The sequence below is a fragment of the Psammomys obesus genome, unplaced genomic scaffold (assembly GCF_907164565.1).
Source record: "Psammomys obesus unplaced genomic scaffold, mPsaObe1.curated_primary_1811, whole genome shotgun sequence".
Classification (NCBI taxonomy): Eukaryota; Metazoa; Chordata; class Mammalia; order Rodentia; family Muridae; genus Psammomys; species Psammomys obesus.
Genome location: NW_026596117.1, coordinates 24,651,610 through 24,675,802, shown reverse-complemented (window position 1 = coordinate 24,675,802; position 24,193 = coordinate 24,651,610). Strand labels below are relative to the sequence as shown.

General features: G+C 49.9%; 1 protein-coding gene across 1 annotated transcript; it reads right to left on the bottom strand.

Annotated features, from left to right (window-relative positions):
* Positions 1 to 3,365: 3,365 nt before the first annotated feature.
* On the bottom strand, positions 3,366 to 4,687 carry LOC129692732 (uncharacterized). The gene is made up of 2 exons (XM_055629186.1): positions 4,256 to 4,687; positions 3,366 to 3,587 (listed from the first exon to the last, which is right to left on the bottom strand). Exons 1-2 carry the CDS (start codon positions 4,685 to 4,687, stop codon positions 3,366 to 3,368), a joined length of 654 nt encoding a protein of 217 aa, XP_055485161.1.
* Between the last annotated feature and the right edge of the window lie 19,506 nt (positions 4,688 to 24,193).

The window sequence follows — 24,193 nt, the reverse complement described above, 5'->3', positions numbered from 1 at the left end:
CTAAAGAGGCCCCATGTTCAGTCAGCACTTGGATTTCTTAAACAGGGAGGCCATGGGGGCAAAGACTGAAGGGCTGACCACCTGCTGTCAGCAGAAGAGGGAGTCCCAAGCATGGCAGAGCTGAAGAGGCAGCCATCTCACACCTCTCCCAGTGGGCCCTTCCCAGAGCCCCACAGAATCCTGACTTCTTTCAGGCCCTCCTAAGTGCTGGCTGCTTTTCTGCTTCCAGACTGTTACACTGATCATGAGGACCCATTTCCCACCAGCAGAAAGTAATGACAGGACTGTGGCAGGACCCCACACAGGCTTTCTTTGGGCCTGCATTGTTCCTGAGCTGGCTGCGGAACAAAAGGCCACACTGATTTCAGGGTTGCTATGAGAGCTTGTCATTGGGCACAGGGCTCCTTCCCCATCGCCAGCTCTCTGGGGTCTGACAAGAGGATACTCAGATGGCGTTCAGCCCCGTCGCCTACCCAGAAAGATGCCAGGAGCTGAGAAGCAGCCACATGTGGCTGTGGGCTGAAGGTGGATTGGCCTTTGAGGACTAGGCGACCCGGGCCAGGGTTGAGGCTGCAGCTGCAGCTTCCGCTGGTGGCGTCAGTCTTTATAAAGCAGGGCTGGTGGGTGCCCTCTTAAGGCGGTGTTCAAAGAGTTAAATTCTTGACCACAGCAACACCATGTGTGTCGTGACAAGATGTGCCAGGAGAGGGCGCTGCGGCACAGCGCCGGGTGGAAAAGGCCCGCGTAGTCACCAGAAGGAAGAGGTTTCCGGCCTCCCCATAAGGAGCTGAGCTCTGCGTTAAAAGGTCCAGAGAGACGAGTCTGGGGATGCCAGAGAGGCGGTTGAGAGCCTCCTTGGAAGCTGCGGGCTGCAAGGAGAAAGAGCTTCAGCACCCCCTGCGGCTTGTAACGCGGCTCTGCCATGTGGCTCCAGGCTTTCAGGTGGGAGGTCAAACACTTTCGCTAAAGGCCGCTCAGTGGTGATGCTTGCTGGGCCCCATCGGCTGTTCCACACCAAGCCCCAAAAACTCCTTCCGGCCAGGACTCCATAAGAAAAGTGACTTCCCTAAAGGCCCAGAGTCGCATAAATGCCCTCACTCCCCTCCCTCAGCTGCTGTATCAATGGGACAGAGTTAGCATGCCATCTGTGCCACACTCTAAGGGCACTTAGATAGATGACTGTTATCAGAAGGGGAAACAATCTTCCAAAATGCCAGCGGAGGACCCTGGAGCTCCCGCGCTCCCTCAGGACCTACTGGGTCCTGAGGGCTGTAGACCGCCTGACACCCCCCCCCCCCAATTTTCTCCTCAGTTGATGGGACAAGAGGGCATAGGCCGGAGGATCTAATATCAAAGGGTTCCTGTGGAAGAAGAGCATCTAAGAGGGTGATAAGGGCCATAGTTCTCCGCACTGGGGAGCCAACTGAGGTATGGGGATGGCTGGGTCACGTGACTGCCCTCCAGGAGCCCCAGGCTTAGCTGCAGGCTCACCCACAGCTACCCATAGAGCAGAGGCTCAGGGTGCAGAAAGAAAACGAGGGTGCTGTGGAGCAGGGAGTGTTTGTGCTTGTGAGTGGGAAACGGCACGAGGCAGCTGTACACCTGAGTGTCCGGCGTGGAGAGCGAGTAGGCTTCAGCAGACCTTCACTGCCTTGCGGGTCAGGATGCTGAAGGGCTGGGGGATCTTGAATGGCAGGGCTGGGAGCTGAGCCAGGGTGGCGGCATCTACAGGTCGGTGAGGATGGCTGCTGCCCTGAATGGACAGACCATCACAGTACCCACGATGACAGGAATGCCGGCTTCTCTCAAGCCAGCGTTTGCCTTCAGGACCTCAGCCGACTCCCAACCCCGGGGCACACATACTCTCCAAATGTCCTTGGAGGGTGGAGATCAAGCCTGGGGGCATAGGGCAGCATACTAAGGACTAAAATGATCAGCAAACTGTTTCCACTCAAAGCCCAGGTCCGCCCACTTGCAGGTCTCGGATGTGTCTGGTACATCTATGCTCATTTAGGACCTCACTCTTTAAGAACTAGGACCCCACACTTACTGCTGAGTACTTATCTTAGGGTTTCCCCTACACCCCCAGTTTACCTTTTTTTTTTTTCCTTTTAACTTTGAGCCAGAGTCTAAGTGGTGAAGAATGACTCTCGGGTGGCTGAGAGGAAAGGCCTGCACAGAGCCTTATAGGACCCAGTGTCCTCACACTCACATGGGAGCTCACTCTCAGCTCTGAGCACACCCCCTGCCCCCACAAACACTGCTTTCTACCCCAGGGTCAGTGTAATCACCACCCAGGCAAATGCCCCATGTTGAAAGGGGGACACTTTCAAAGGACTCCAAAATATCTTCTTCTGATCCAGTAACAAGAGGTATGAGCGTGTTTGTGTGTGTGTGTGTGTGGGGGTGCCAAAGAGTAAAACCCTAAAGCTTCAGAGATGGCCCAGGAGCACTCAGGGTGGGACCGGGTAGGTGGGGAGCCTTGCTTGGATCTCTGGGTTCCAGCCCTGGTGCTCCCTGCAGGGGAATCCCGCCATATGGGCCTCTGCTAAGGTCAGGACTAGACTTGATCTCTGCCTGCTTTCTCCACTGAGCCTGTTTCTCAGCCTGTAGAATGAGATTCTCTCTGCAGGTCTGGCAAGGCTTGTAAAGCTCCACAGAGAAGAGTTGGGGGCCCAGTTCTAAAGCACTACACTGAGCCGGTAAGGCACCCCGTCCTTGTGCTGGGAGGATTTATTTATTTACAAAGCCAGTGGTTCTCGTGTACCTCTGCGTGGTTCAGGAAGCCGCTGCTCCCTGTGGCCAGGCTACAGGAGGAACAAGGAAGTTCAAATGCAGCCACTGTTGAGACACCTCCCCTCCCCTCCCAGCTCTGTCAGGCAAAGTTTCCAGCCTCAGAGAATAAAGCAGGGTAGATGGGGTAGGAAGGTTAGTTTCTGGGGGTGACACTGGGTGGTTGAATGCGGCACGGGGCCTCTCCCTTCTGCAGCTAATGAGAAAGAAAAGCCCAGATGTGTGGAGGGACACGCCAGGGTAGAATATCATGCCATCATCAGGCTCTGATAGAGATGTGGAGGTGGGGGAAGGTTCTTTCTGTGGGGCCTCTGAGGGGAAAAGAGGATTCCCTCCTTATTGGTGGTCTTATAGAAGACCTCTTTCCACCCCAGAGCGGAGGAATACTGAAGGTCTGAGGCCTGGGCACCAGGCCAGCTCCGGCACCAGGGCAAATGGCCCGAGCTGTGGGGGCCTCATTTCCGATTGCCTTTGTCCCTCACTGACCAGAAGGTGCTGGAATATCGTTCCCCAGAAGTCCCCGCTGCTTTCACTCCTGTGCCTTCTCAGGCCTTCTCAGCACCAGGTTGGAGTCACTCCTGTGAGCTCCCCAGCCCAGAGCAGGGAAGCGTGGGGCTGATGTGCAGCCTCTCTTCAGGGCTTCTGTAATAGGGTACAAATCCTGAGGCGCCAAGAACATGGTCCCTGGGGAGAGGGGCATCCTGGTTGCCTTCACACATGAACCCTCCCAAGAAGGAACAGCAGGCCGGAGAGGGTGAAAGCCCAGAGTTGAGGTCTGGCCCTGCCAAGGAAGACTGGGTGAGGAAAAAAAGAGACGGAAGCCAGGTTCAGGCCCAGATGCCAAGATGGACCCTGGCCTATAGCTCTATAAGGGCAATCAGGGAGGGAGGCAGGACCCAGGCCTGTGGAGTATGGGCGGGGGGCAGCAGTTGGTAATGTTGCTTACACATCCAGGGGCTCCTACGGGAAGTTCTGGCCTTTCACCTCACCACCTAGCCCGCTTCTGCAGTTTCTAGATCCCGCGCCCAGCCATGTGGTTGTGGGGAGGGTTTGCTCATTAGAGTAGAAGGTCTGGATCAAAACCCAGGCTTGGCACTTGCCAGCTGGGTGACCTGGGCCGTGTCCCTTTGATTCTCTAAATGATGTCTTCCTCATAAATAGCCATTAGCCCTGTCTCACGGGGTCATTAGGATTACATGAGATGGCACACATCCAATATCTGGGTGTCTAACAAATTTCAAAAATCACCAGATGTTTCTGTGGGCCCAGCTCTGGTTTCAGGCCTTTTTCTTGAAGGACTGTAATTCTGTATCCACTTTCCTGAGATGGGGGAACTGAGGTACAGCTGTGCCCATAGCTACTGTGCTATCAGGGAACTGGCCAAGGCCTTGCTAGGGTATGGGCCAGGAGTAGGTGTCTAGACTTGGTGCTGCCTGCCCTCCTGTGGCCTCTTCAAACTCACAGGGCATCCATCCCTGGCTGTCACTTTGCAGCAGCCATCCTGTTCTCGGCTTCCTGGAAGAGGCTCTCTGGAGCCCAGATGCCAGCAGCCTGGAGGGGTGGCACTGGGAAGACATTCTTCCTGGGAGCGGTAGTACGGAAAGAAGCCATCAGGTGGCGCCGAGTCCTCGGGGAACACATCCTCTCTGCAGCTGCAGGCAGCTTCGTGGCCTGGGCAGACTTCAGCGGGCTGGGTCAGCTCCTCCACAGCCACGGGCTGCTCGTATATGCAGAAGAAAGGCAGGTACTGCGAGCCCACTTCGGAGAGCCTGGGAGAGCCAAGTAGCTCCTGGTCCTGTGGACTGGTGGCCTGCAGTTGCTGGGACAAGCGTCCTGAGTCGTCCTCCAACAGGGGCCTCAGAGAGCTCAAGGCACTGGACTCAGCCTTCTGCATTGTCTGAGAAGAGAGGGTACCTATTGGCCGGTGCTGCCTGCTCATTCCTCACCCCGAAGTCCTGCCAATATTTGTGGGGGCTCATAGGGTCCATACAGGATCAGGGTTCCCCTCTGAAGGAAGTCCAGCAGCACTCTAAACCATGTCCTCAGAAAACCCTGAGCCCTCTAACCTCATTTCACTTCACCCCCTGCTGGCTGGGCTCAGCATGTCCTGCCCCAGACCCTCCAAACCCCTCAGTGAGACCACACTTGACCCTGCTGGAGCATCAGGGGCCCTCTGGCCTCAGAGGAGTCCTCCCAGCCTGCCCATCTGTGACTGCTAACTTCTCTGTCACAGAAACACCTTCACTGATCTGCCTGCTTTTCCTGCCTATTCTGCACCTAAGGTGGTTGTGCCCCTGATACCTTTCCATGAAAAAAACAAGAAATAGTTCCTTATTCTAACCTCCTGATCTCAGACTCCCTTAGTTGTCAGGTCCACACAGGCTTTCACTTGGCCTTTCCTGAAAACATACTAGTGTGCTTAGCTTTTCCTGGGTGATGACTGCATATGGCTCCCGGTCAGCTTCGCTTCCTTCACCTCTCTGGCTTAGTCACATCACCTTATTGACTGACATCCTTCAAAGCCAGGACACTTGTTCTTTGATGCAGCCCCTCTGCCAGGCAGCACTTTCCTGAATTGTTTTGGGGTGTTGTTATCTTGCATCCCATTAATTATAAGCTTCATCAAGGCAAGGCCAGTCTATCTAAATGGCTTCTGTCTCTACTGGTGCACAGTGGACAAAAGAGAATGGAAGGAAGGAGGGTTGAAAGTATGGAAGGAAGAAGATAAGGAGACAAAGGTGAGGCAGGTTAAGAACACTGGGTGCTCTTCCAGAGGACCCAGATTCAAGTCCCTTCGTGGTAGCTAACAGCCATTTATAACTCCATTTCTGGGAAGATCCAATGCCCCCTGCTGGACTTCACAAGCATCAGGCAGGCACTCAGAGACACACGTGTAGACAAAACACCCATACACTGGAGGGGGAGAGAGGAAGGAGAAGGGGAGGGGGGAGAACGAGAGAGAATGAGAACGTCCACCAGGGCTTGGCTAGCATCTAAGTTCCTGCTGCCTCAGGGTTGATGAGGAGAGAAGCCATGTCTTATGAAGAGGCAGAGAAGGAAATGGGGGGTTCCTTCTTGGCTGGGGGAGAGAGAGGCCTGGGGTCTCCCATTTCCATCATTGCCCATTTGGACCATTTCCAGAGGCCTCAAGCTGCTCCAACGTATAGACTCTGGGTTTCACAGGAAAGTCTATTATGGTCTGGCCGCTGGCTTTCCTGACTCCTCTCGAATCACCTTCTTTGTCACACATACAATCAGTGCTGGACCCTAACAGCCCAAATGTCATGTAACTCCTGGGGAGATGGTGGCCACGGAGATAAGGGACCAGAGCACACATCTGGCACTCTGAAGAATGCCTCTACTTACTCTTAATCCTCAGAAGGTCTAAGGGGATGGCCTTGCCTCTTCCACTGCACTGTGCTGGGAAAACAGGTTGAGCACAATCTGCCCCCATGAAGCCAATGCTCCTCACTGTACATGTGTGTAATACATGTTCCCTGTACCGTACATCTTAGCCCTAAGCCCTGACACAGTGACTACACCCCTCCTGATTTGTATGACCTTAGCAGATGCAATTGAGTCAGGATGATTCCTACTGGGTTACAGCACACCCTAAATCCATAAGTGGGAAACTCGGACACAGACGTTCAGGGAGCACGCCATGGGATGATCTCACATGGCAGAGACCAGAGTGGCAATGCCATGGCCAAGGAATGCCAGATCACCATTCCATCACCAGAAGCCAGAAGAAGGGCAGAGAACAGCTTCTTTCTCCCTTGGAGCCCCAAGAGGGAACTAACTCTATTGACGCTTGACCTCAGGCTTCAGGCCCCCAACAAGGCATGAGAATGAACTGCCATCATTTGAAGCCACCAGGATTGCAGCAGTTAAAGCAGCCTTAGGAGCCTAATGTGTCAGCGGGCTGGATGGCTCCTTGTTGGGTTGGAGGGCCCTACTGGCACTTTCTATGGAAGCCCCTATAGCAACTCCCACTATGGCTTATCCTTCCTGCTATGGAGGAGGTGTCAACCAGGACAGACTGTCCTGGGGATGGGAAGAGACCCATGCTTTTTTTTTTCTTTCTTCCTGGGGCCCTGGCTCCTCTTCCCCTGCTAGGCTTGGGTGAAAGAGACTATGTATGACCGTATCAACTTCCAGAGGGCTTCAGCATTGAATGTGCCATGTGCTAGGCTGCTCACACTCACCATCACTTGCCACTGTCCTGGCTGGAGCTGGCAGTAGCCCCAAGTGCTGACACTAAGAAGCTTAATCCTCAGACTAGAGCGGGGGGGGGGAGGGTGGTCAAAGCCTTCCCTGTGAACCTCCTCTTTACCTGGCAACCCCTCCTGTCCATTGAGAGAAGATTCCACCATGAAGTCACAAGGCCCGATGCCAGGCAAGAGAGCCAGATGGCTCCGTTGCCATGGAGACGTCTTCCCTCCACCCAGCACCTGTGCTCCTCACCTGCCTTTTAATTCAGCTTAATCCAGATGCTCCCCAGAGACAAGGGGAACAAAGAATGGAAACATCTGCAGTCAGATCAGCTCTTTCCTCTGGGGCCAGGGACTCACCAGAGGCCTGTGCCCAGAGACCACAGAGTGACCCTCCCTGGGGCAGAAGAAGACAAAGGCCTCCACAGTCCTGCCCACTGACCGCAGGGCACCCAGTGAGCTGGCCAGTGCTGCGTGCATCTTAACTCACCTGATGCCCTGACCTCTTACTCCACTTGGGCCATGACTGAGGCACCCCACCATGGCTCTTCCCAAATCACCTGCCAAGGGAGCAGGTCCCAGGACTAAACACTATACAGTGTCCGTTTCCTGTCTCAGAGCCACCATTCTGGGTCCTGTAACACACTCGGTGTTCCTGCTAACGGGGATGGATCCGGCACTGCTGACTCCTTCCTAGGAGTCTGCAGCCACACTGGGCCACTCTAACAGTGCGCCATGGTCCTCTCTGCCAGCCTTGGAGTCAGAAGGGCACAGGCATGGCTCTCCTCCACTGCAGCTGCTCACTCGGAGGCCTCTACTGCCTACTCACTTAGGGTGACTTTATTTTAAAAGAACGGCTTGACTCTTTAATCTAGGTGGAATTTATTGCTTTTAATAAATGGGATATAGATCTTAATTTTACAACTGGGATGGCCAACCATCATTTGTAAATATTTCTGCCCCAAATTGGTTTGAAATACCACAGTAACTCAAATGATTAACTTTTAAAGCTCAAACCGGTTTCTAAATTTATTTTTATATTCATCTCTTTGACTCTCTTGGTACAAATGTATAGTTTGTATTCTTTCAGCCTTATTTACCTTTAGTTCGTGTTATAGAGTCAACGTAAGGCTAATATCATTGACAAATTAGTACATCCAGTGGAGCCCCTAAGAAATAGCTCCAGTGCCCCCGGACCCAAGACACTACTGAGTTTGCTTTTTTATTGGAAAACTATTACATTTATTTTATGTATATTTATGCATGCTTTATGAATGGGTGTACCATGTGCATGCTGTCCCCTGGGAGGCCAGGGAGGGTATTTGATACCCTGGAACTGAAGTTACAGTTATAAACACTTCTCCATCCACCACAGGCACCCCTTTTAAAACGGGGCCTCCTGTCGATCAGGCTGGCCTCAAATCTGCTATGTAGTGAAGGATGACTTGAACTTCTGATCCTCCTGCCTCCGCCTCTCACAGCTGGCATGAAAGATGGGCTTCGCCACACCCAGATCTGCTTCCTAATGCTACTTCTTGTTCTAGAAGAGGTGGAATCACACAGTAGGAACTCGGGGTGCACAGCTGTCTTTCGTTGGCACAGGGTAGACTCATCTTCCTGGCCGTCTGTTCTTTGATCCTCTTTGCTGATGGGCATCACATCTCCCTGAGCTACAGCAGTCTGCACACACACCCGAGCACAGCATGGACACTTCAATTTCCAACACAAATCCTACTGCGATGAAGAGCTGTATACAAAATATCATGTCGGCATGCTTTCTATTTTTCTAGCTAGGATCTGTATAAGTAGATCACACAGCAAATGTATGCTTAAATAAGGCTTGGCTTAATTGTTTTCAAAGCGTGTACACTTTGTAATCTTTCTGTTCCCCTCAGAGGCCTATGAAGATTGTTTTCATCACATTCCTACTGGCACTTTAAAATCATGGCCATCCTTGTGGGCTTGTAACGCTCTCTCATTTCAGGGTTAGTTCTGTCTTCAGTTGTGGTTATTTGAATGAGAAATATTCCCTCTCTCCTCCCATAGTCCCTGGCATTTAAACACCTGGTCCCCAGTTGGTGGTGCTGTTTGAGGAGTTTTAGGGGAGGAAGTGGGGCAGACTTCGAGATTAAAATCCTCCTGTTCCCAGTTCCCTCTCCATTCCCGCTGCCAAGCCTACCACCGGCTGCTGGGCCTCCCTGCCATGATGGGCTCCGACCCTTCTAGACCCCTAATAAACTCTCCCTTCTGACAGCTGCCTCTGGCCACAGTGTCTCAGCCCTGTAGCAGAGAAGTAGCTGACGTGGCGATGACCGGAGACGTTGGGAGGCTTTTCATGTGCATGATGCCGACCTGCATGTTTCCATGTCTTGAGTCTTCTTCATGCCATTTGCTCATCCCAATAACTGGCTGTAACTAAAGTGCATTAAGTTGGGTTTGTTCAAAGCGTAAATGGGATCAGTTCTTATATAGATCTAAACCTAATAGGCTACTCTCACAGTCAAGGTACATTTTTATAACCCTCAACACTTTGTCATATACTTTTAAATCCACCCAGCTTCATCCCATGCTCTCCCCTCCTTTCCTTCTGTTGTGTGGTGGTTTCCTCTAAGGTTAAAACCTTCCATCTTTGAATGAAGTTGTTATGACTTACGAAAGGAAAATGAAGTAACAGGGTATTCAGTGGGGAGGGGGGAACATTCCATCCTGCAGAGAAGCTCATTAAACTCAGAACTAAACAACTCATTAGCCCCAAAAAGCCCTAAAACTGAGAAGATTCACTAGGCTCCACCCTCTCCAAGGTTATATAAACAGTGGGACTGTTGAGACACTGTTAGGCAACCTGAGCTGCCTGGAAGAAGCAGAGACAAGCTAAGCCACCTGAAGAGGCTCCACCCAAATAAGCCACCTTGGAAAGACACTTTCCAACCTGCCAACCTTCCGGCAGGCTATGCAGTGAGCTCCAGGTCCCCAGCTTCCGTAAGCTATCACGCATGCTGGGGTGGACTTTGGCGACACAGCTATTTTTGAGTCATTTCTGCTCCTGTGAGTAACCAACCCTTCACCTACACTCCTGTCAGCAACTCAGAAAAACACATCGGTTCACAAAACCGTAATTTGGTGGTCGGTATCCATACTTTGCTGGTTTCCTACCTGGGCTGAGTAGATATTTGCTCATGTTTCCGTAGGAATGTCACAGGACACCTCGCTCCCTCCTTCCTTCGTCCCTCACCTTCCCCAGGAACCCTGACACCTACCATCACTGTACATGGCTTTATACCTCCTAGAACATTGCATAATTGTAAAAAAAAAAAAATTATTTTATTGGCTTCCATTCCTCACACACTGCTGACTGTGGCCCTGTTGCTGTGTAAGCCACCAGGCCCAAGGTCACTAAGGTCACTGCCCCTGCATTGGACACATCACTGCCCACCGTGAACTGTTTTCTTATCTTTCAGTAGTTCATGCTGTGCCCAGACGTGGTCTTCACAGAGCACATCCTTCTTGGGGTACACAGAGCTTCCTGAGTATGCCAGCTTCTATCTTTTACCAACTCTGGGCCTTTATTTCTTCAACCATTTTTCCCACTCTGTTTCTCCTCTTCTTCCAGAAATCGAACAACAAACATATCATTAAATCCTAAAAATTCTTTCTCATTTGTCCCCAAGGCTCATTGTTAACAGCCTCGTTCTCCCTGTTCCTCAGACTGCATGATTTCTGCTGGTCCACTCTATCTGCACCCTTTTCTCTAGCTGTTGATTCTCCCACTGGGAGATTTTAAGTTCAGGCTTTATATTTTTCAATCCTACCCCTTCCATCTGCTCTTTTTAAATGTGTTTCTAAGGTGTGGACATATGCCTTCTTATTCCTCTTATGTGTTTCTCTGGATCTCATGAAGCATGGCCTCACCACAGCCTCTTTGAAGTCTTTGTCTGGTAATCCAGCAGCATGACTCACCTTGGGATCTGGATGTACTCTTTTCCCTTGAGAACTGGCCTCGCTTTCCTGGCTCTTTTGCATACTGGGTAGATTTGGATTATCCTAGAGATGGGAATGTCACTGTGTGTAAACTTTGGGTTCTATTCATAATCCTCTGTCTGAGGAACACTGGTGTTTTCATTCTAGCAGGTCTTCACTTTTGCTTAGGTTCAAGCTCAGGTTCAGCTTTGCCTTGTGTGGATGACGGTTCCAGTCCCAATTGCTGTCCTGATTTGGGGCTGTCCCAAGCATGCACTATTCAGCACGTATGTTAGAAAGATGTGCACATGGTTTACACTTCAGTTTGGCTCTCAAGGTTTCGCCCTGCCAGTTTGGATGTGTGATTTGTGCATGGCTCAGATTAGGGGCCACTTTTTGGCTATCTGTATTCCTGGCTATTCCTCATGTCCTCTTTCCAAAGGGACCCCTCATCAGATTCCTTTGACTAGAAAGATGGCTTTCTCGTGCGGTACCCTTTTGCCTCTGCTACTTCTATGAAAAGTGGGGAAGGAAGAAAAACAAGAGAAGAAGAGGGAGGAGGTGTGAAGGAGAGGAAGAGAAGAAAAGAGAGAAGGAAGGAGGGAGGAACTCTGCCCAGCACATGTCTCTTCACAGTTATTCTTTTTTTTTCCAATCTGCATTCACTCACCTTTTAGAGTTCTCACATAGCAGCTTGTATGTTCTATTTAGAATTTCTAGTCACAGTAAGAATGGGCTGTAATGAGCTTATGCTATTATCTTAGCATCATTTTGTCCATTTGTTCTTGTTGTTGCATTATAAACACTCCTTATATATGCTGGATACAAGTCCTTTGTCAGAAATTTGCATTGTGAATATTTTTAGCTATGTATTTTTTATGTTATTATTGGAATTTTTCTGGGAAACAAAAGTTTACTTATGAAATTCAGTTTATCATTTTCCTTAAATTGTGACAGTTTATCCCTGTGAAGAACCCAAGGGATAGAAAAAGGCTTATGCAGCTTTGCAGAATGTTGGTTCCAGGGCCCACGCCAAGGAGTCACGTAAAATGTATTCATATGAACACCGGGAATCCTGGGTCCAGAGAATTGGACCTGGAGAAGCAGCACTCCATGTCAGTCAGCCTGTGCCAGGCCCCATGACCTCAGTGCCTGGATCCCCCAGCTTCTGTTTGTCACGAACCCTGTTCTCTGCCCCAGAGAGACTGAGTGGGAGGGACACTGGCTCTGTGCCAAGCACAGCAAAGGCAGCTGGGTGAAACTCCTGGTCTCCTGGAGCTCGTAGTCCTATGTTGCTGCTGGGTGCAGGCTGGTGGGAGAAGACAGACTTGTGCAGGCTGGGTCTGCAGGAGGCAGCAGGGCTGGTGGGCAGCAAGGCTGACCTCAGTCACAGAGCATCTCTGAGGGACAAAGGCACAAGCACTGTGCGGCATTGCATGTACAGCCATGGACCTCTTAGAGTGAAGTCAACTGCAGCCTGCTTCCATGCTGGGAGAAAACTATCTCCCAAATGCTTTGCATTTTTCTTCATTTGCTGGTCTGGGTGCCAGTCGTGTTTGCCCAGAAGCAGCTCAGGGGGCCAGGCAGAACCCACATGGACAGAAGCAAGGACCACCAAGGTCCATCTGGAGTGGAACCTTCCCCTCTCTCCATGTTTCTGGCATGTCCCCAGCAAGATTTTCTTGTTCTGGAAGAAGCTTTAGTAGTATTCCCAAGTTCTTAACCATTTCAGAGCCCTGTGCCAGGGACCCTGTAGCTTAAGGACATCAGAATCAGCCAGATGTGTGAGTTCTGAGTACACACACCAGAGTTTCCTCAGAACTGTGTTTAGTGACAAAACTCGGTGTTTTCCACTGTGTCCACAAGGGGTGGGGCTGATTTCCATTTATTCTGGAAGGTCCCCATCGGTCATCATTAATGATTACTTAAAATGATAGTTCTATTTCCTTGTGCATGATTGTTTAAAAAAAAAAAATCAAATTTCCTTATGCAAGGCTGGCGCCATCTTTCTCCCATCTTGACAACTTTCAGATGGCCGCTTGTTTGAAAACATATTTCCGAAACATTTACACACACATCCTCCCCTGCAGTTAGTCACGGGGGTGGAGAGTTGGGGGGAAGGGGGCGTGAGGGGGTGTTGCTTCTAACAAATACCACATCTAGACCACAAGAGGAGAGTCTTGGGGTCTTCTACCCGAAATCAGGCAAATTATTTAAATTCACAGGAAACAAGGAAAACCATCTTTTGTGAACATCAAACAGAAATCATTCTCTCTTTGAACATGTAAATCCCTTAAACATATTCAAGAATTTTAACAAGCATTCCAGAAAGCGATCCTATTACTCTTTGAAGCCCTGGAAGGATTTTCTTAAAGCAGTCGCAGCCCCCTCCGGGCTGGGAGAGGCCTTTGCACTGAGAATGGAGGTGGGAGCCACACAGGCCTTTTCTTTCTGGCCCAGAAAGGAAAAGCGGTTCCCAGAGAGCAGGTAGGCCAATGGAGGGGTGAGGAACCTTCCAGAAAGAGGAGATACTGGATCCATTTCCCATCTGCTCTGCATCAAGGGTTCAAGCGAGGGCAGGAGCTGTGAGCTGAAGGACAGTGTGGAGACCATGCTCACACAGACCACACTCTCAGGGGGAACAGCTGTGGCTCTGGACTCAACAGCTCCATCCACGGAGCCACATCTTCATCAACGGTGTCACTCCTTAGGGAATGGTTGAATGATTTCAGAGACCAGAGACGTGGCTTTCAGGTATTGATGACACTCCTGTCAATAACAGGAAAAACAAAGTAAATAAAAATTACAAATCCCTAAGTCTCCAACAGTGGAAGATGGGTTGGATAAATGAAGCTGCATTCACATGTTACAAAACAGAAAAATGACAACACAGAGCTGTGTTTACTGTCATGGAAAACACCACAATGTCCGGTTTACTAAGGGAAAGCTGGCCAAGGAGGCTCTCTAATATTCTCACGGAAGGCAAAGGAACTAGAGAGCAATTCTGGGCTACGAGTTAAAATGAGTCACTTTGGACTTGAGATTCAGTGCATCCACAGTGATCAGGACCACATGTGGACAGAGACAGACACAGGTCAGTGAAACAGAACTGGAAATGGAGTTACACAGATGGCCATAACTAGGTTTTGACAGGAGTGTGAAGGTCTACTGGGCTGGGAGTCAGTCTGTCAACAAAGGACTGCAGAACTTTGGGTGTGTGTGAAAGTCAATATGAAAGTAAATGTAAGAAATTTTAAGAGGGAAAAAGAAGATTCAGGAAAAAAAATCATTCGTAAGTAGAGCAAGGTAGGAGTCTGAAGGCATCAAAGCGTGATCCATAGAAGGGAGGAGCTGGCAAGCTGAACCCCATCAAAGTAAAACTTGCACTCTGAAAAAAAAAAATCCTGCTAAAAGTATTAAGAACAACACAAAAAAAGTGAGAGAACAGAAAGAGAGAGAAAGATAGAAAGAAAGAAAGAAAAGAGAGAGAGAGAGAGAGAAAGAAAGAAAGAAAGAAAGAAAGAAAGAAAGAAAGAAAGAAAGAAAGAAAAAGACCCAGAAACCTCCTGGAGCACATATGTGACAAAAGTTCCCATAGGACTATAGAACAACAGCAAAGCACTCCATGGCTCCATCAGAGAGTGAGAAATGACCAGAAGAGTCACCTACTCAGAATGACCTACAGTAGCACCCGAGAAAGCATTCGGCATAACCAGCCTTTGGGAAAATGCAAATTAAAACCACAATGAGACACCACACACAAACTGCATCAAAACGGCTATTTAAAAAAATGACAATAGCTAATTCTAGAGAGAACTATGGAATGGGATCACTCTGACCATGTTGATGAGAATACAAAATAGGATAGCCAGTCTAGGATGGAGGCTCTTTAATGAAATACGTAACTTCCACAGAAACCATATATATATATATATATATATATATATATATATATATATATATATATATATATATATAATCTCCTTGAGGAATTAAAATATTCACACCCAAATCTATATAAATGATTATGTCAGATTTATCCACTCACAGCAACCCTAAACTAGCCATAGAGTACTCAGCCATAAAAAGATATGACTTATTTACAAACGCACATCCTCAGTGGGTAGTCAGAAATTATGCTGAGGAAAACAAGGTGATTCAAAATGTCACTTTGTGATTCCATTTTGACAACACTGGAAATTCAGAACTTGAGAAAAGGAAAACGGTTCAGCTCCTAAACTTGTAAACCGATGGGTAGTCCAGATAGAAGGGAGGTGGCTACAACTGTAGGAAGACAACATGGCTGAAACAATGTTTCCTTATAGCGATGTCAACAGAAACATCCCTACTGAGTGCATCAAAGTCAGTATATGATTACTGGGCTGACAAGGTGGCTGGGAGGATAAAGTTGCTTGTTGCCCAGCCTGATGATTTGAGTTCATTCCTAGAACTCTAGAGAAATAACTCCTAAGTTGCTTTCTGACTTCTAGGCTGACCTTGAAGTCACACTGTAGCTGAGAATGACCTTCAACTTTTGATCCTCTGCCTCCCAAGTCCTGGCTTTACAGGATGTATCACCTTGCCTGGTTTTAGGCTGAACCCAGGGCTTCATACATGCTAGGCAAACAGCCTGCCAATGGAGCCCAGCTTTCACTATTTCTTAAGACCATGCGTGAGTCTGTTCTGATCTCAAGATTCAAAGTTTAGTTTAAAAGGACAGAGCGTGAGACTGGCCTGGGAAGTGTAGGCTGTCTCCTGGGGCTGTGCCGTGAGCCTCGTGTTTGCTGGTCCACTGATGGGGTGGTCACACAGGAAGTGTTAAGTGTACTGGGCATTCCTGGAGGCACCGGGACCGTAAGCCTTGGAATAAAGCAATGCAGCACCTAAATGGCACTTCAGTGCCCTCTGAGTCCTGAGGATGGATACGCCTTCCCTGGCCTGCTGGTGACAGGGATGGCAGAGGAGGGTGGGGAGGGCGGGGTCCCGCCTCCGTCAGTTTAGAGCTGCTGGGCTCTAAACTGAAGTACTGCTGGCCAGCACAACCAGGTTCCAGCATTGGTGTCAGGACCAGTGCACACTCACAGCAGCTCTGGGAGGCAGGAAGCAACGCTGTCCCACACAAGTGAGGTCTCGCAGTCAGTTGACATCCATCAGCAAGCAGCAAATGAGCAGGCGGCTGTAATTAAAGCTCTTGCTCTTCCCCTCCAGGGTCTCGCTTTGCTCAGCTTAAGAGTCCTTAACGAGAACAGCTCTTTCCAATTAAATAACCACAGGTAGCTTTTGTGCAAATCTCAGCCATCGTTGTCCTAGTAGCCAGAGGTAAACGTGGCAAGACTTAGCGCTCTGTAAGGTCCAAGAGATGCTGTTTTGATCTGTCAACTGCTCCTAATGAGAACACAGCTATCAGAGATGGAAACAAGCCATCAGTCTGAGGGCACTGTCTGAAGGTGCTGAGTGAGGCTGTTGGAAAACATCTCACACGCAGGCAGGCTACAAAGGCAGAGCCACAGCAAGAACTCAGAGAAAGCCTGGGAATCCTGGCAGGAGCTGTCCAGGGGCCACTTTATGCTGTCAGCAGCACCAGTGCTGACGATGGGATCCATCCCAGTAGCCCTCCTGTCTCTTCCTGGAACTCATGGCACCATGTTCTACCTCAGGGCCTTTTCGCTCACGCTGTCCCTGACTTCAGGTCTGCAGTTCAGGTCTTCATTCCTGCTGCTTCCTCCAAACTGGCCTCTGGGCCATCTCTGTCTGTCCCCTTCCACATCCCCCTGACTGTCTCCTCAAAGCACTTCCCCAGGAAGCCCACTGCTCGTGGGGTAGCTTTTTGAGCCCCTCAGAGTGGAAGAGCTTGTGCGTCCTGTCAATCCATGAGTGTCTTGTTTGCTCCGTTTCTGCCAGGTTCACTGAATGCCTGCTGAGAGGAGGGCAGGGCAGCCTCCACCCTAGAGACTTCATTCTGTCAGGAGAGCTTTGAGTTCCTCCAAGAGGTCCCTCTCCGGGGTTTTAAAGGTAAAAGTAAGCTCTTCCCCTCTTGGGAAATCACAAAGAATAAGCTTGAAAGGGCGGGACAGCAGGCTGGAGGTTGGTAAGACCCTGGGCTTGATACCCGGAGTGCCCAAGTCTCTGCCACCGCTCTGCCCATTTCTATCCACCAGGTCAGGCTGCAGTCTGAGCTCCAACCTCTCCACCTTTTCTGAAGACAGAGCAGCTGGTCAGCTCTAATGCCTCCCCTTCAATTGCAGGTGTGTCTCATAAACCGGTTCCTAGAGAGGGTCAGAGCCTGGTCACAACCAAGGCACTCAGATCCTAGCCTGGCCCTACCAATGACTCACCCACACTCTGAGGCCAGGGCCCTGCTGACTGTGGCCCCTAACGTCTACATGCCAGCCAGGCGTGCTCTACTCTGTCTAGGTCTCCCGCAGGATGGGTGGGGAGCCTGCTTCCCCCGGTAAAGACAGAACCCTTAGTGCTAAGGCCACTTGGGAAACCTTGCAGTGGTCTAAACTGTAGACCACCCCATCCTCGCAGCTCAGCTTCCACTGGAGGACATGGTTGGTGCTAAGTTTCACTCATCCCTGAGTGGGTTTCAAGGGATGGAGCAAAGCAGGCTCCGAACGTGGAGATTCGGCTGTGAGGGAGCTGCATCAGGATCCTGAGTCTGCCTCTTCTTCTGAAGCTGAGGGCAACTCCAGTGACAGCTAATGGGATGAAACAGTCACAGAAAATACCAGTTCCAGGGCTCAGCGGTTGAGAGCACTGGCTGCTCTCCCAAAGGACCTGGGTTCAATCCCCAACACACACATTGGCAGCTCATAACTGCTGTAACTCCTATCCCTTGGCTACTTCACCCTCTTCAGGCCTCTATGAGCACCAGGCACAAAGGTAGTACATAGACATACATGCAAACAAAACACCCATCTACATAAAATAAATTTAAAAAAATATAGTGAGTGCCTAGCACAGGGATATGTATATGGCCAAGAAGATGATAGAGACGTTGGTGACGGATGGAGGAAGGTAAAGATGAAACATCCGTTGAAATGAATGATCTCCCCTTATACCAAGACAGCATGGAAGTACGGAGAATCTGTGAGACTTCTTAGAAAATGAGGGATGTGTTGAGTAGATAAAAGCAACCGATATGCAAAATAACCCAGGGTGCAGTAGTGGCATCACTATCATGGTGGTGACCAACAGCTCTCTAATTGGGCTTAAGACCCACTCAATAAGAGCTAATCTTGTTTGGTATTAGAAACCTAGACAACTACACAGGGTTAGTGAAGTCATGGATCTTGGAGGAGAACCATAGCCACCTCTTTACTACACCAGCATAATTCCCGACTACATTCTAAATATTTTTGTCTTTAGACCCACAGATAAGGTTAATCCTCACCTCTCATCAAGGAAACTTGTCTTTGCAACAGAGACCATTACAAAAAGATACAGCCAATCAAACCGCATCTGTACATCCCAGTCCCAGTGGCTACATCTACAACTCCTCACCTCAGGTTCAAGGAGCATTTACGGGCCAAAGGGTCAGGGAGTTTGCTGTGAGACTATGTCTTCTAGGAATGTCAGAAGCTGCCTCCAGAAAGTCTCCCCAACATGGTTACCTAAACATGAGCTGAACAAGAACAACAGTGATAGACATGGCAAAGCAGGCAGGGAGGGGGCCGGGGAGGGCACAGGGCATCAATCCTACAAGAAAAGCTGCAGGCAACTAAGGAATGCTGAGAGTGGGAGAAACAGTTTTCCCCAGGGAGGAGCACATCAATTTGTGCCAATACCGAATGGTCAGCCCTGAAAACACTCGTAACAGTATACAGACTGAGCGTGTAGTATTTGTATATTTTGGGATGTGTGTGTGTATACGTACATGTATGTAACAACAATAAAAAACAGCAGGCCATGAATTTGAATGAGAGCAAGGACAGGGGTATATGAGAGAATTTGGAGAATGGAAATGGAAGGGGAAAATGATGTCATTATATTCTAATCTCAAAAAAAAATTAAAAAAAAAAAAAAAGCTCCAGCCTTGGAAACAGTGATGTACCTGTCCCAGAAAAATATTTTAATGCCAGATAATTCCTAGAGCCCAGCAACACTGAGAAGTTCTTAGACTCTGGATGTCTGTCCCTGGCTAACTGTAATCTCTTCCAAGTGATGAGCTGATGGTCATTTGGGGACTAGTAGGCGCTTGCAGGAGCCTCACCAGAGTGGGTGTGAGTGGCCCAGTAAGAAGGATCTCCAAGAACAGCTGTGGTACACTCGGGCAAGGGCTGAGAAATAAGGAACCACAACACAAAACCATGCTGTGATTATAGCTGTTTACAGAACCGTCTGCTCTCAGGCAGGCTCCGGGAAGCTTAGGAATGGGAAGATTAAAAACAGTTGATTTGGTTGAGTGATGGGATTTGGGGTGATTAAAGCAGCATTCTGTTAGGGTTGGTACTGTGTGGTTTGTGCTAGTTTTTAAGTGAAAGAGAGAAAGAATGGAAATAAAGTCCACATACCCCAGGGATCCCTGAAGCTGCTCCCCAAACCTACAACTTACCATTAAAAGCTCCAACATGGCTGTCGAAGCAGGGCTTAAAATGTAGGAGCTGAAACACTGAGTCTGTTACTGCAGGAAAGGTCTGGTCTGCCCTCAGCATGCATAAAGACAACAGCCAGAGAGGTGGCGGCTGCGTTTTGTTATGTCAAGCTGGGCGATGGGAAGGTGATGGCCACCTCCGAAAGAGCTGACTTTCTAGCTGGCTCAGGGTGGGGGTTTAAAGGTGGGAAGTCCCAATCCAGGAGCACCCTCTCCCAGGGAGGTGGTTGGATGGCACTTGAGAGCAAAGGCCACCATTTTTCAGGCCATGCTGGTCCCAGAAGCCTTGCCAACGTAGCTCCCGGCACTTCTCACGGTGGACAGACCGGAGAAGGCAGCAGCACCTGATTGTTGTGGAAGGCAAGGGCCAGGTGAGCTTGAATGGGATCAGTCGCTGAGAAGCCACGGCTGGGCTTTGTCGCATTGCCAACACAATGGAACGCTGGGCACCATGAGGGCAAGTAGTCTCCTGTCCTCAGGCAGAGGCGGCAGGGAGTGGGGGCAGGGTGCACATCACCCCTTCCTCAGGCGGGACACATGTGGTCACCCAGGCTTCTAAGAAGAACGGGTGTTACGTAGCAATCAGGGAAGTTCTTGAAGAGGTCTGGTCACATCTGGGGGTACCTCCTCACGTGCAGCCAGGACTCTGATGGACTCTGCCTCCAAGAGTCCAGAGAAGGTAGGGAGGCCCAGCTGAGGCCAGCTTGGACAGATAGCACAGACAAGAGGAACAAGGATGGGACTCAGGGATATTCTCGGATCCCTTGCCTGTAAGGAAAATGGTGGCCACCGCAGTTATTTTAAACCCGTCCTTAGGGCGGAATTGTTCTACCGGGTCTCTTCATGCAATGCCATATACTCATTCTGAAGAAATTCCACCACAGGGCTGAGCACCAGGCAAACAGGAGCTGGCCTGGCATCTAAAGCCCCATGCTCTTGTAAATGATTTCAATTCCAAGCCCTCACGTCCTCCCTGTTCTCTCTGTCACAAGGACAACGGGGAATAGCTGTGAGCCTAGGGAGTGAAGGCACAAACCCTGAGGCTGAACATGTCCTGTCGTGGTCATGCAGACTAGCCATTCACACAGCCTGGCCACCCAGAGGGTGCCTGCCACTACCACCGCTGGGGGAGCCTTGAGACAGGCTCCCGATTACTTCAGGTGGATGGACCAACAGACATCCTGACAGCCTGACAAAGTGCCATCTTCATGGAAGCCAAGACATGCAAGAGCTTTAGAAGAGAGAGGAGAGGAAAGCCGCTGCCCCCTCCCTGGCTGACATATTTAAATCGTCCTCTGCTCTGGCCTTCCAAACTTGCTGGCAGGAGAAGCTAAAAGCACAGCACACAGACTCATGAGGTGGGAGCCCCGTAGGGGGCACTGTTCAGAGCCGCAGGGGGCACTGTTTAGAGGTGCTGTGGATGGAGCAGTCTGGGAAGAGGGAGGCCCCACCTCCCCCCGGGCTCCATGCCCACCCTGCTGGCCACCTCTGACTTTCAACAGCACGTAATCGCTGGGGCACATCTTACAATAATCAGAGAGGAATTCCGAGCATGGCGACCTCATCTTTCTTGGGCTGCGTCCAGGTTAATCTTCATCTCCCCAGAACCTTGGCATCTTCCCTGTCGGTGAGCAGGGCTGTCAGCAGCAGGCCTGGGGCACATGGAGCCTCTCTGCAGCCCTCTTCCCTCCCACCCTGAGGAGCCTCTTTGTTCCTGGAGAACTTCAGCTGTCACCCTTGCCTTCCCTCACTCAGTCTTGAAGCTAAGACCTACCTGATTACGCTCTCACATCAAGCGAAGTCCTTCAGGCAACAGTTGAGTCTTTTCACAAGTCATTCTTGGGTGGGCTCCCAAAGGACAACAGGAAAAGACACCCTCTGTCTTTCTCTGCCATCTGTCCTTAAAAGCACTCCTTTCTTCAGCATCCTTTGCAGCCCTAGCCTGGGAGGGTGGCACAGGGGGATGGCTATGAGCGTAGCAAACTGTGCCGACAACTCATGCTGTCTCAGCATGTGCCCCCTCTCCAGCAGCTCTGTCTACAGAGCACCCAGCCTAGCATGCCAGAAGAATAAAGTGCACAGCTGAGCGTCGTTCCTGGGGCTCAAGGGGTCTGGGTGTTCCTGTGAGTGCAGCACTGGCTATGGAATCCTGGACAAGTTCCTTCCTTAGCACCAAGCTCACAGCAAGGAGCTGGCCTGCTATCTCAGGCAGAGGCTAGAGGGGCCTTGGATACCTTCTGAGTGAAGGGATCGTAAAATGGTCATACTCAGTCTTGGAACGGGTTTGCAGGGTCCGGATCAGCTCATCTATACCCACTTGAAGCCTGCTTCCAAGGGAGCATGCTGTATGCCAGGCCCTGTCTCTGGTTACAGGGCCTTGACCCTTTATCAGTGGAGAATATGGGGTTTGTCACCACCAGAGATGGCAGCCTTGGGCCTTCAGGATAGTGCTAATGCAATCCACAGAAATACAGATCAAAGTTTATTTCCAGCCCTCCTGGGGGAGAAAGGTTAAGGTCTCATGCCTGCCTGTGGCCAGGACCAGCCATGCACATTGCTGTGCTCCCATCTCTCTTGGTCCTCCCCCACCTCTCTCACACTCCCAGCTGCATCTGGAACAGGTCTAGGCACACCCCTGCCTTGAGAATCTTCAGGCTCAGCACTGACCCATCCTTCTGCATTCAGCAGCTTGAGGGAGTGTTCCCAAATGCTACTACTGTGCCTCTGAGGGCACATCCCCAGGTGAAAGACGCCCACCCTAGACACACCACCACCACCAGCATCCTCTCCTGCCCACTGCCTCTACCCTTCCCTTTTCATGGGACTCCAGAGGCTTCCCCCTTGTGGAAGACACATTTCTACTCACTGTGCTTTTTTTCCCATTGCTGCTTCTCCAGACTGCCTGCTCATTATCCTAGCCTATTCCTAGAACCAATACACACACACACACACACACACACACACACACACACACACACACACACCATATATACTCTTCCTGGTACACATATATGTGGCTCATATATATGAACACATATATACTGTTCTTGGTATACAGAGGCTTACACACACACACTTGCATGGTGGGCTCATGCATGTATCTTTCAAGTCAATTTGACATGCGCTGAGAAAATGGTCCTAAGAAAATTCCAAAGGGAAAAATAAATCCTAGATTTATCACTGCAAAGGCCCAAGGAACTCAGATTTATTTTGCTTACATTTCTATCTCCAAAGTCAATGTTTCTCATTTTAATGTTTTATTCTGGCATGGCTGTAGATCTTTATGTCAGAGCACTCCTCGTCCGGTGTCCCCAGTGAAGGCAGCTTGTAAAACTAGGCCGGTCCATCACAGCCAGGGCAACCACACATCCTGAGCTTGCTTCCATTATCCACAGTTTTTCCCGCATTGTTCTCCTGTGCATGGGGGTAGGGAGACGGAGAAAAGAGGGAAAGGGAGAGGAGAAGGGAGAAAGAAGTTAAGAACTCAGTGCAGTTCTATCTTGTTCACATGTCCACCAGTCCCGCCAAGATCCAGAGCAATTCTGAAGGGATGGGGTCGCACATTGATTTTTCATAACTGCATTCACTTCTCTCCTACCCCCTCCCATGGTACAGCACGGAACCCCTGAGGATGACTGCCAAGGCAGCTCAGGGCTCTAGGAATTTGTCCATGCTGTTGAGGGATTGATAATTTGTTTCTTCTTCGTGGGAACGGAGTGGAAACACCATAAGAGCCAGAGGCCCCGGATGTCTACTGAGATACTTTTCTTCTGTATAGGTCAGTGGTGCTGAGCCCATCAAATCTCAACAATTTGGCTGCCAAACGAGGCCTTAACAGTGACAATACCAGATGAAGAGCTATTGTGCATGGCAAAAAGCTCACAAGGACCCAACCCCTGGGTGAAGGGCTACAAGCAAGTAATGGCTGCTAAGATGGGGGGATCAGGCTCTTCCCAAGAAAGGAGCCCCTTATGTGGTTAGTCGATCGCAGGTACTCAGCGCTAAAACCATGTGCACATAACCAGCGCTAAATGGACTCAGCAGGTTTCATTTATACACTGATATTATTTATACAAGTAGCAATAATAACTAGAGGAAAAGAGAGTAGGATGTAGGAGGAGCTAAGAGTAGGATGAGAGGAATGTGAGTGTGATTAAAGTATATCAAAATTATGTAAAAATCTCAACAAATTAGTAAAGGTCGGTTAAAAATAGTAATTTGTTCCTTCTATCACTATGTAATATTGCAAAACTCTCCTTTAAAAAATTAATTAATTTTGCATCCCGACTGCAGCCCCCCTCTCCTCCCAGCCCTTCCCCTACCTCCTGCTCTCCCATCCACTCCTCCTCCTATTCTCTTCAGAAAAGGGGAGGCCTCTCATGGATATCATGCAGCCTTTGCATACCAAGTTGCAGTAAGACTAAGAGCATTGCGTTTCCTCCTGTTGACTCTAGACCAGGGATCCAGCTAAAGAAAAGGGTCCCAAAGGCAGGCAACAGACTCAGAGGCAGCCCCTGCTCTCATTGTTAGGAGTCCCACACGATGACCATGGTACATACACAACTGTTCCATATGCACAGAGGGCCTAGGACAGTCCCATGCCTGTTCCCTGCTTGTGGCTCAATCTCTGTGAGCC